This window comes from Danio rerio, chromosome 3 (genome assembly GCF_052040795.2).
Source record: "Danio rerio strain M-AB ecotype USA chromosome 3, GRCz13ab, whole genome shotgun sequence".
NCBI classification, from domain to species: Eukaryota; Metazoa; Chordata; class Actinopteri; order Cypriniformes; family Danionidae; genus Danio; species Danio rerio.
Window position 1 is genome coordinate 67,662,437 of NC_141023.1, and position 13,924 is coordinate 67,676,360.

At 33.3% G+C, this 13,924-nt stretch overlaps 1 protein-coding gene across 1 annotated transcript in view; it reads right to left on the reverse strand.

Moving 5' to 3' along the window:
• srebf1 (sterol regulatory element binding transcription factor 1) overlaps positions 1-13,688 on the reverse strand; it is a 33,855-nt gene extending 20,167 nt beyond the window's left edge. The window contains 5 exon segments of the mRNA NM_001105129.2: positions 150-293; positions 684-844; positions 5,675-5,831; positions 6,846-7,111; positions 13,313-13,688. Of these exon segments, the coding sequence (NP_001098599.2) occupies positions 150-293; positions 684-844; positions 5,675-5,831; positions 6,846-7,111; positions 13,313-13,415 (831 nt within the window). The 5' untranslated portion in view covers positions 13,416-13,688.
• Between the last annotated feature and the right edge of the window lie 236 nt (positions 13,689-13,924).

Consider the following 13,924-nt stretch of genomic DNA (forward strand, 5'->3'; position numbering starts at 1 on the left):
CACATGCAATTTAAAGTGTAATATGTAAAACCGCAATGCAAAGTGTAAAAATAACAATACATTTCTTTATTTAAATTCGCATTCTACATGGCAGTCAATGTTTTTTTGCCCTCCTGTTAATCTTAGTGTGAATGTGTGTGCGGGGGTACCTGCAGTGGGGTGTTCTGGACCGGCGCTGTAGACGTGAGTGTTGTAATGCAGGGCGATGCTACTGTCGTCACCATCGTCACGTCCGGCTTCAGAGTTGTGAGCAATAGAGAGTCGGCCTTAATGAACTGCGGCTGCAACAAAACCTGCAAAAACACATGATATGATCTCACCGGCACGTAAAGCTGCTTTACAAACACACACAATGCTCAGAAAATATATTAAAACATGTATAAATATTGCTTATTATTACTACATTAGTGAATACATAATGAAGTCTTATTGTAAAGTGTGACCATTATTGTTATTCAGTATATTATACATATACAGCATGTATAAATATCATAAATTCAACACTAAACACTAACTATATCTGAATATATAATGACAAACAAGTTAAGGACATGTTTAATTAAATAAAAAATAAATAATGTTGTTAATAAATTGACGGCCACTAGGGGGTGAATATTAACAGATATTTCAAAAGCAGACATGTCAGTGATTTCTTTAATGAACAGACCAATCAGATCACTCACAGGCAGCTGCTGCACCTGCGGGGGGAGGGGCTGTGTGGGCGGGCTGGAGGATGCCGTCAGGATTGGTGAAGCCGACAGACTCTGGATCGTCATTGGCTGAATATTCTGTGGAGAGGCGGAGACACTCGGAATTGACTGAGGCGAGCTCTGCTGAGTGACAGCTGCAAGAACCAATCAGAGAAGAGGAAAAAGAAATGTTCAACTACATCTCTGAAACTTCAAAATGAATTATTAAACATGGATAAATATGAAATATCGCTGTATAGTCTTTGTCGTATAAATAATTAATAACCAAATAATGAACACTGAAGCTTACTGATACACTGATACAAACATTGAAACTGCTTTGAAAGTCACAGGTCTTAAAAACACAGGCAAATGATGCACTTTCACTACATGAAGGATAAACTGTGGTAAAGACAAACTCTTGAACTATAATCTGACATTGTACATGTTGAGACGGATGTGAACACTGCAATATCAATGCTGAATCGATATATCGTACAGCCCTAATAAGCACCCTTATTCACTGGAGGAAATCAAAAGCACAGTTAATCATTCCGCCCACCAGAGGGCGTATATTCACACCAAATAAAGGTGGAGTTTGACAAGGGCGCTTGGAATTATGGGAGTAATGGTCTTTATGATCCTCGTGGGACTCCTGCAGAAATCATGCTGATGGATGAGCATTAAACACTTTTTCATTCATTCATTCATGTTTTAATGCTAGATCAGCAGCATTGGCTATATTCTTGGCAACACTTCTATTATATTCAATAATGCTTATTCATTCATTCATTTTTGATGCCATATTAGCAGCATTGGCTATATGCATGGCAACACTTGCACTAAATATTCAATAATGTTTATTTATTCATTCACTCATTCATTCATGTATGTATTTACTTATTCATGTTTTAATGCCATATTGGCAGCATTGGCTATATGCATGACAACACTTCTACTATATATTCAATAATGTTTATTCATTCACTTGTTCATTCATTCATTCATTCATTCATTTATTCATGTTTTAATGCTATATCAGTAGCATTGGCTATTTACATGGCAACATTTGTACTAAATATTCAATGTTTATTAATTCACTTTTTCATTCATTCATTCATTCATTCATTCATTCATTCATTCATGTTTTAATGCCATATTAGCAGCATTGGCTATATGCATGGCAACATTTGTACTATTCAATAATGTTTATTTATTCATACATTCGCTCATTCATTCATTCTCTCATTTATTCGTTCATTTATTTATTTGCTTATTCATTCATTCATTCTATTATTCATGTTTTAATGCCATATTAGAAGCATTGGCTATGTGTATGGCAACACGTCTACTATATATTCAATCATGTTTATTTACTCATACATTCATTTATTCATTTATTTATTTATTCATGTTTTAATGCCATATTAGCAGCATTGGCTATTTGCATGGCAACACTTCTATATATTCAATAACGTTAATTTATTCACTCGTTTATTCATTCATTCATTCATTTTTTTTTTATTCATGTTTTAATGCCATATCAGTAGCATTGGTTATATACATGGCAAGATTTGTACTAAATATTCAATGGTTATTAATTCACTCGATTATTCATTCATTCATTCATGTTTTAATGCCATGTTAGCAGCATTGGCTAAATGCATGGCAACACTTGTACTATATATTCAATAAAGTTTATTTATTCATACATTCTTTCATTCACTCATTCATTCATTCCTTCACTCATTTATTCATCAATTTATTTACTTATTCTTTCATTCATTAATTCATTCGTTTATTTATTTATTTATTTATTTATTTATTCATGTTTTAATGCCATATCAGCAGCATTGGCTATACGCATGGCAACACTTGCACTAAATCTTCTACAGTGTTGAGGTGAGGATGAACAGTTGACAGGAACTGTGTGAACTCTGCTCTTTCCTTGTGTGATGCTGTCTTCTCTCTTTGACCTCTCCTAGACATTATCTAAGCCTACATGATAAGCAGACAGAAACATACACACACATATGAGAGTGTGTACGGTGAAAGGTCAGTAGGCTTCCAGGACTGACAGCATATATACTGTAATCAATCACAGCCCTTTATAATCGATCACCGCCACTTCAAAAGATCAGATCAAAGGTGATGCGTGACGGAGTCGTAGCAGTGGAATACATCACCAGCATTACTCATCAGTGTGTGTGTGTGTAATTACTGCACAATGAATAATCTGAACAGACTTTAACTGGAGGAAAGGTGAGTCTCAGATGTGAAATAACAACATAATTATACATTCAATTAAATGAACTCACATTAAGTAGAACTTCATTCAGGGATGCATCATTTGAAGGGGGAAAAATGTATGTTTCTGATCAAAATGTGGATTTTAAAATAGGATTTAGTATTATTTTCACAAAAGAGCTCCGGGTTTGATGTGGCTGGCTTTAACAGAGCCAAAGAAACACCAAGTTTAATCATACAGTATGCTGCTAGATATTAAACACTAAAGTGTCTTAAATTCAATTCAATTAAATCAATTAAATATAAAATCCAAAACTTTTAATAATAAAAAACACACCGTAAACAACACCAGTAAACACACTAGCATTTAAAGTGCAAAAAACAGCAATAATTCTAAGCCAACACCAAAACCTTCACATTGAGGTGCTGTAATATTGTTAGTGTGCTTACGAACTGTCCAAAACCAGGTCATAGTCGCAGCTCTACCAATGCGTTCAACAATAATTTGTAGGAAGTAAATCAGATTCTGTACCTACAAGGCGCAACAGATTTTATTAATTTGTTTAATGATTTATTTCATGATTTTACTGATTATTGTGACGAGACTTATTACTGTGAATTTTTATGTATATAGCATACACATATATATATACGTATATACATATATATACACACATACACATACACACATGCTTGTCAAAATAATTACTCTAAAATTACTCTGCTTTCGGTTTCATTTTCACCGCTAAGTGCTGTTCATTCTCTCAAACGATCGCTCTGTGCCACAAACTGAATGTTATTTACAACTTTATTACCTGTTATTCACAGCCTATGCAGGTTCTGTTCACTAAAGTAGACGCACGCGCGGCTATCTATCATTAAGTAGGGTGCACGCCCGCCCTCCCTGTGGTAACAGCTGACGGTCAGCTCACGTGTGATTACGCGGCCGCAAATACATCATTACATGAAGACAGAAATGACATTTTTAGGTGAATTACATCTTATAAATACAGTGTGCGACTCTTTCAACAGCCTTTGTAAGTGTGCATGTCAGTGAGCAACGTATATAAAACAATGTGAAGACTCATGCTGCCGCCTTTTCTTCGTTACCGAACTTGAAAATATTATCGACAGAATCGTAGAAATGCTGGATTAAGATCGTGTAGGGGGTCGAATCGAGATCGCGACCTTTTTGATTAATTGTGCAGCTCTAATATACACTATATATATATCTATGCTGTCAACAAATCGATTCAGTTAACTATATTGTTTTTATAAATTTAAGTTGATTAAATATAAAACAATTAAGCCAAACAAAACTCTAGAATTGTTCATTTTACATAGTAGTCTGAACAAGCAGCAAAAGTACATTTAAGTAATTACTGAGTAAATATCGGAAGAATTAAACATACAATAAACAGTATTTAATATATATACACTACACACAGTAAATAATAAATAAATATTTAATGAATATTTAACAATTTAACTATATTTTTTTACATTAAATAAATGCCACCTTAATAGACAGATAAAAAAACAACCCTAAACTTTTGATCGGTAGTGTATAATCGAGCAATATCACACTCGTAGCAGTGCGATATGGCTGTATATTGGCACTGGTGGGAGGCGCACGTTTTCACGAGGCCGCAGGCTGAGTAATACACAAAGGGTAAAGAACTGCGACTATGACCTGGTAAAGGGCGGAGTAATACACAAAGGGTAAAGAGGCTGTACGGGTGCTGATATTACTTAAATATATCACGGCTATCAGCCAATCAGATTTGAGAACCAGACAGAACTGTTATATATATATATATATATATATATATATATATATATATATATATATATATATATATATATATATATATATATATTTATACATATACATACATACACACACACACACACACACACACACACACACACAAACACACACACACATATATATATATATATATATATATTAATATATATATATATATATATATATATATATATATATATATATATATAAATATATATATATATATAAATATATATATATATATAAATATATATATAAGTGTATAAGTGTAGTCATCAATCTAAAACTCACATCGGTTTAATTGTTTTTAAATTGTGTGCAAATAGAAACTTTTCCCACACTCTGTATCAGCTGTTTCAGTTATACTGCAGTTAAATGCACTAATTATCTTATCGTTTTGAGATTAAGCCTCAATAGATGTAACTGTCGTGTTTATGGTGAGATAAGAAGAGTGTTACGTCTGGTAGCTCAGACACATCGCCAACACAAACAGGAGATTTACTGTGATTGACATAATGCAGATTATCATGGCATTCTCACAGTGTTTCCTCTAATGTTTGTTCTTCTGGAGAAGCCTTATTAGTTTTATTTGGGCTAGAATAAAAGCTGTTTTTAATAGTGTTAAAGTCATTTTAAGGTCAATATTATTGGCCCCTTCAGCAATATTAGTGTTGGATTGTCTCCAGAACAAACCACTGTTATACAATGACTTGCCTAATTACCCTAACTTTACCCTAATTACCCTAGTGAAGCCTTTACATGTCACTGTAAGCTGAACACTAGTGTCTTGAAGAAGATCTAGTCTAATATGATGTGCTGTCACACATATCAGTTATTAGAAATGAGTTATTAACACTTATGATTAGGAATGTAAATGCAAAAACTTAATAAATAAATATTTGGTAAGGCAGATGCATGTGAAACTCACGGGTGTAGGTGGTGTGTGTGGTGTAGGAGCTGTAGAGAGTCTGCTGGGGGCTGCTGGAGGCTGATGGAGGCGTCTGGCTGGAGGGCTGTAGGCTGGCAGACGGAGCAGGCTGAGCTTTGGGCTGGGTGGTCTGCAGTGCTGCAGGTGTGGAGTTCACCTGAAATATCATTAATCAATCAATAATCAATAAATCAATAATCAGTAGACCATAAATAATTAATAATTAATAAATAACCAATAAATAAACAATCAATATGTCAATAAATAATCAACAATAAACCAATAATCAATAAATAAATCATCAATAAATAAAATATAAATAATCAATAATTAACAAATAATTAATAAATTATCAATAACAAATGAATAATCAATAATTAATGAATAACTAATGTATAAATAATCTATAACTATTAAATAATCAATAATTAATAATTAACTAATAAGCAACAATCAATAAATAAATCATCAATAATTAATAAACATATAATATATCAATAATCAATAAATAATGAACAAAAATAATAAATAGTAATCAATAAATAAAGAACTAATAATTAATAAATAACCAATAATTAATAAATAAATCATTATTATTAATAAATAAATGATAAATAAATAAATAAATAATCAATACATAATAAATAATCAACTAATAACCAATAATCATTAAAAAATAATCAATAAACAATCAATAATTAACAAATAAATAATCAATGATAAATAAAGCAATCAATAATCAACGAAATCAATAAATAAATCATGTATAATTATTAAATAAATAATCATTACATAATCAAAAATTAATGATCAACTAATAACCAATAATCAATCAATAAATCATTAATAATTAAATAATAAATAAATATTAAATAAACATTTAACATTTCAATAAATAATGAACAAATAATAAATAATCAATAAATAAACAATAATTAATATCCAATAATCAATAAAACATTAATAACTGTTAAATAAATGATCAATAAATAGATAATTAATACATCAAAAATCACTACAATACAAATAATCAATAGGGAATCAATGAATAAGTAATCAACAATTAATAAATAATCAATAATTAAACGATAAATAATCAATTATCAATGAATAAGTAATAATCAATAAATACATCCTCTATAATTCATAAATAATCAATAAATAAGCTGACCTGTGCGAGGGGAGCCTGCTGGAAGGTGTGCGGCTGGAAGGCTTTATCTGTGGGGATGGAGGAGCTGCGGGTGATGGGGGGTCCCAGCAGGGCATCCAGATGTGGGCTGGAGCTGAGGATGGAGGAGGCGGCGGGCGGAGGAGCAGCAGCAGGAGATGCGGGGCTGGAGTGAAGCTGCTCCTGTGCTGGAGCCGCCGGAGCCGGGAACGAGGCCTGATCGAACAGCCCAAACTCCATGTCCTGAGTGTTGATCAGCTGCAGCATATCTGAACAAACACACAGGCAGACAGACGGACAGGGAGACGGTCAGCTATGGGTTCCTCTCAGAACCTGACCGTATGACAATCTTAAATAAAAACAGCACGGTTTCATCCAATAAAGTTTGGATGCACTGATGCCTTCTTTTAGAACCGATCCGTTCTCAATACCCAAATTAGTATCGACCGATGCGGATCTGATCCAATACTGTGCTGCTTTTTTTAAGCATGATAAGCATAATACAGTTTCTACAGTTCTGGTGACAGTGGTGTAAATAACTCATTACAAATACTCGTATGACTGCAACCGAGTAGCTTTTCTCAGGAATTGTAATTTACTGAGTAGTTTTAAAAATGTGTACTTTAACTTTCCCTTGAGTACATTTTTAGAGCAGTATCTGCACTACTTTCCTTCCTCCGGCAGTCACTACTGCATTACTTTCTTGTCTATGGGGATTAGCTAAAGTTGAGAAATCAGTCCAGTTATTCCTGCCTAATCAAATCACACATAGAAAGTAAATCACAAGATACTGAACAACATCAAGACACGGGCGCTTTATAAATGCAGCAAACCTTGCAGAATCATTAAACACGTCCAAAAAGATGTTCAAAATATTTACACACACGGACACACACACTTTTAATAGACTGGATGTCACTGAAGGAAAAATAGATGTCGCCTGTAAAAAAAAATACATAAATAAAATGTAAAAATTTAATTTTAAAAAAGGAAGTCGACTGTATGATGATTAAAATCACCAAACAGCCTTAAACAACTGCTAAATGAGAGGAATAAAAAATGCAAGAACTGAACTAATGAAGAAAGGAAGGACCAAATGAATGAAGGAAGGATTCAAGGAAGGACTGAACAAACTAAGGAAGGAAAAGAAGGAAGGAAGATAGGAGCGAACAAATGAATGGACCTAATGAGGGAAGGAACAAAAATGATGAACGAAAGAATGAATGAGCGAGCAAATGAAGGAAGGAAGGACCAAAGGAATGAACAAATGAATAAAGGAAGGACAGAACAAAGGACCTAATGAAGCAAGAAACAAAAATATAAAAGAACGAACAGACTAAAGCCTGATTTATACTTCTGCGTCAAGTGACCGGCGTAACCCACGGCGCATGCAACGCGCGTGGCTGTGCATTTATACTTCTGCTGCTGTCTCTGTCGGTCTGCATTAACACTTCCGAAACGCTAGTTGGCAGTGAGGTGTAAATGTTCCTCTGTGTCGAGTTTCTTCTCTGCTTTTTTGCATTTCCTGAACACTTCCGGGATGTACAAGTGACTCAAACTCGCTCATTTTGAGGCAGGAACCGGCAGATGTGCAACAACTTTAACTATGAGGTAAACACAAAACAAAACTTTCCATCCGGAGCTCCTTCACAGGACTCCACACTTGTAAACAATCGTTCGCGTGGCGTTGCGCCATTCGCGCGGCTCTCGGTCCCGCCCAGACTCGTCAGCGCTACCAAGCCGACCAATCACAGAGCTTACTCTACGCGTCGTTGCGACGTGGTTACATTTTTTGAGATGTGCACGTCAGTGACGGCGATGGCCACGGCGAAGGGCTATGCGTCAGCGCTGTAGCATACGCCGGTGTTTGACGCAGAAGTATAAATCAGCCTCAAGACTTATAGTAAACATATTCAAATATACCACAGAGGTTTGTGATACAACAATTACAGTGAAGCATTAATTAAATACTTATATTCCAGCGAAGCAAATCATCCACCCGCACAGTTCATATATTTCTGAAATTATCTATTATTATCTGAAAAAAAAAAAACAAACGTCTTTTTGGAACAATTTAGGTTTGTTATAACTTGTTGGTCATTTTAATGTATTTTTGTTGGTCAGTTATCTACAACGGTGGTTCTCAAAGTGGGGGTTGGGACCCCCTGAGGGGTCGCAGGGCAATGAAGGGGGGTCGCCTGGTGATTTCCAAAAATCTATTTATTTTTATTAAACCATAAGAATTACCATATTTTATCCATAACTATACTGACAATAAAAATAGTCGTTTATAGTTAATATATAGTTACTATAGTAGCTTATAGCTACTAGTTCTATTGAACTGCGACCCCTGGGGTAATTACATTATATTAAAGGCAGCAATAGCGTCAGATGCATTTTGATTTTATAACATCAAGTTATACTTTCTAGCACATTTAAAGCACTGACACAAATTTAATTGCATGCAAGGTTTCTGTATTTATAACCACCTCAGAGGATATTGGGGGTCGCGAGTCACTGGCATTGTTATTTTGGGGGTCGCGGGCTGAAAAGTTTGGGATCTACAAAATAAACCGTTTGCTTATCAGCGCATAAACTGACAATCAGATCTGTTATTCATATTGTTATAATTAGTAACGCATCATTAAGCCTGGAATTGGGAAGATCTGACTCAGAAATGACCCAGTGTAGCTCAAACTGAGATCATGAGTCTGATTGCTAATTAATGCATGAAGTTGATCAGATGAAGCTCAGGAGGATCATGATAAAGGCCAGTAATAAAGACGAGGCATCACAGATAACACGATCACAGCAGACACGCAATAAACTACAGCCGGATACAGAGAAACACACAATGACAGAACTAACTGTGGCAACCGGCGCATAATCAATTCATGAACATCAACAGTGTGTGTGTGTGTTTTCATGGCTTAATCAGGGTAAAGTTAGGGTAATTAGGCAAGTCATTGTATAACAGTGGTTTGTTCTGGAGACAATCCAACACTAATATTGCTGAAGGGGTGAATAATATTGAGCTTAACATGACTTTAACACTATTAAACACTGCTGTTATTCTAGCACAAATAAACACACATCAGACTTTCTCCAGAAGAACAGACATGAGAGGAAATCAGGGCTCGATAATAAGGACCGCCTGAGTGAGGTGGTCTCGGCTCAATTGAAGTGAACTCTGGAGTGGATAGATTGTAGTGAGAAAGCAAAGCGATCCAACGAACTAACAAACCAGGCTATATCACAGTGTATTAAATAACAAAATAATAATAACGATAATGATGAATGAATTATTATTATTATTACACATATTGCATATTACATTACTACCAGCCTTTTACTAATGATTACACTACATATTAATATATACAGCTCAGGCACACATCTTACAACTGATTATATAAAAATAAAATTAAGAAGAAGAAAATAATGACGATGATGATAATTAATTATTGTTATTATTAATATGCATGCATTACTAATTATACCATTTGCATGCACAACAAATGATCACACTACATACTATATTATAATTCATGCACTAATTTGACAATTAATTTAGACATAATAATAAGAACAATAACAATAATGATGGATTAATTATTATTATTATTATTATCATTATTACACATATTGCGTATTATACCACTACCTGCTTATTACAAATGATTACACTACATATTATGTTATAGTTCATAGACACATCTTACAATTGATTATATAATAATAATAATAATATGAAGAAAAATAATAATAATGATGATGATTAATTAATTTTTGTCATCATTATTTATGTCATGCACATATTACATTCATAATTACACTGCATATATTATAGTTCATGCATTTTTTTTTTTACAATTGATTTAGGCATAATAAGAAGAACAACAATAACGATGATGAATTTATTATGACTGTCATTATTATTAATTTGCACATATTGCATATCACACAATTAACATGCATATAACAAATGATTACACTACATATATTATAGATCATGCACATCTTACAATTGATTATATCATTATAAATATATAAAATAATAATAATAATAATATGAATAATAACGATGATGATGATGAATTATATATGATTATCATTATTATTAATATTATGCATGTATTACTAATTATACCAGTTACATGCACATGACAAATAATCACACTACATATTATATTGTAAATCATGCACTAACTTTACAATTGATTTAGGCATAAGAAGAAGAAGAAAAATAAAGATAATAATGATTAGTTAATTATTATTATCATTATTAATTCACATATTACACCATTACCTGCATATTACAAATGATAACACTACATATTACATTATAGTTCATGCGCACATCTTACAACTGATTTAAGTATAATAAGAAGACGGGGAAAAAGAAGATGAAGAAAAACAATGATGGTTTTAATAAATTAATTATGATTATCATTATCATTAATATCATGCACATAATGCATATTACACCCTTTACATGCATTACAAATGATCACATTACATATATTATAAGTCTTGTGCTCATTTTTAATCAATTTTGATTTATGTATAATAATAAGAATAATAAGAAAATTAATAATAATGATGATAAATTATTATTATCATTGTTATTACACATATTTCATATTTTTGCACTACCTGCATACAAATGATTACAGTACATATTACATTATATTTTAGTTCATGCACACATCTTATAATTTATATAATATTAATAATAATAATAAGATGAAGAAAATAACAATAATGATGATCATAATAATGAATTTTTGTTTTCATTATGATTAATTATGCACGTTATGCATGTTTTACATCTTATACCATTTACATACATATTACAAATAATTACACTACATATTATATTATAATTCATGCACTAATTTTACCATTTTTAGGCATAATAATATTAATAATGATGAATTAATTATTATTATTATTATTACAAATATTGCACACATAACCTGCATATTACAATTCCAGTATATATTATGTTATAGTTCAAGCACACATTTTACAATTTAATTATATAAAGTAATTATTATTATTAATGTTATTATGATATTTATTATCTTTATAATCATCATGAGTGTGTCTACACCCTGCTCTATATTGTGAATTCTTTATTATTCTTAATATACTGCTAATATAGGTCCAAAAAAATTAAAGTAACACATTTAACTGATTAATTATGCATGTTATGCACGTATTACACATTATACTGTTTACATACATATTACAAATAATTGCACTACATAATATATTAAGATTCATGCACTAATTTTACCATTTTTAATATAATAATAATAAGAAAAATAATAAAGATGATTATTTGTTATTATTATTATTATTACACACATTACACCATAACCTGCATATTACAAATTATCACAGAACATTTTATATTATAGTTTATGGAGGCATCTTACAATTAATTTAAATATAACAATAATCATAATTATTATTACTATCATTATAATTGTCATGAGTGTGTCTGCACAATGCAGTATTGTTAATTCTTTATTGTTCATAATATACTGCTAATACAGGTGCTGATGTATGTGCAAAAATTAATAAATAACACCATTAACTGCTCAAAAATATGATTTCCATCCACGTGACCCCCTATAACACAAGACTCCTTCACTGTGCACACGCATGGCCTGTGTGTTTGTATGAGGTGATCGCGCTCAGCCAATCAGAGGCCAGGAAATGCGTGACGGGGGTTACTATAGGACATCGTCCGCTTTAGATCGGGGTTACTGTCGGTCACCTGCTGCACATTTACCAAATAATGCTATAGGTACACACCTGTACACAAACACACAACTGCAGCTCCACTATTAACACTAAGCATGATAACTCTGCGTTGAAATGTGTTTTTTTATTAAATACAACGCATTTAGGTTTGATTTACAAGACTGATCATGTTTAACTAATATAGATAATAATAGTGTTGTTAATACGTACATTAAAGCAGAACAGCCTAAAGCAAGCGTTTATTTATTCGCCCTTAAGCAAGCAGGGAATGTCCGATAATAACCTAGCGTGACGTCACACCAAAGGGGGGCGGGGCTGCTCCCAATGCAACTCCTGCTGCCAGACAATGAAGGCTGTCTACAGTCTAATAACAGCTTTAATAAACGCGTTCACACTATTAACGTGTCAATCATACACCTGCACATCTCATATATGCTTCCCATGTTAATGTGCATTTCCCCAGCATCACTCCACTGATCTCATCTGCTTTCATTTCACAAGCGAAATACTCCTCTTATATGTGAATGATCCTATATATAACCACACAGTGGCCTTATTTGCGAGTATTGATAATAAACATGAGTGCGGTTATCATTATAAACACACACATATACACCTGACAGCACTATCAGCACAGATATGCGCGTTCTCCAGCTGGAGATCAGAAACGCGAGTGTGAATAAACGCTGCTTTACCGTCGATGTCATTGAGAAGGGCAGTGTCGATATCACTGGGGTCATGGAGAGACAAACTGGAGTCCAGAGTGTCCAGAGAAGTGTCGTCAAAAGACAGATTCATTGTCCTCGGATGCTCTTTCAAAAAGTACTCGAGACGACAACAACAACAACAACAACAGGCGTTATTCCATGTAAACTAGCAGCTTCCCGCGCTTTCCGTCCGAGAAAGCATGCTGTCGTGCGACGATTTCACTTGGCTGTCGGTTAGTTCAACTTTTAGTCGGCTCGCGTTCGCGTCCATACTGCTGCTCAAGGCAAAGTTGACTTAGGAGTTTTGCTTGGCACATTAGCATGCTAACGCCGAGAGCCAGGCGAATGTTTGATTGACGCGCCCGACGACCAATCAGAGCTCGTGTTTTAACTTGACGCTTCATAACATGGCGGGCGCGCTGTCAAGCGGCATTCTCCAACACTGGCTATCTTTCTAAATAACTCCGATGTTTTATTATTGATGGGTATAAAAATCAACAACAAAAAGTCGAAAAGTTGCTTACAAGGTAAAATAGTTTTATTTTATTTGTTTAATTATTATTTTAGTTTACCATATTACTTTAAAGTGTATAATCTGCA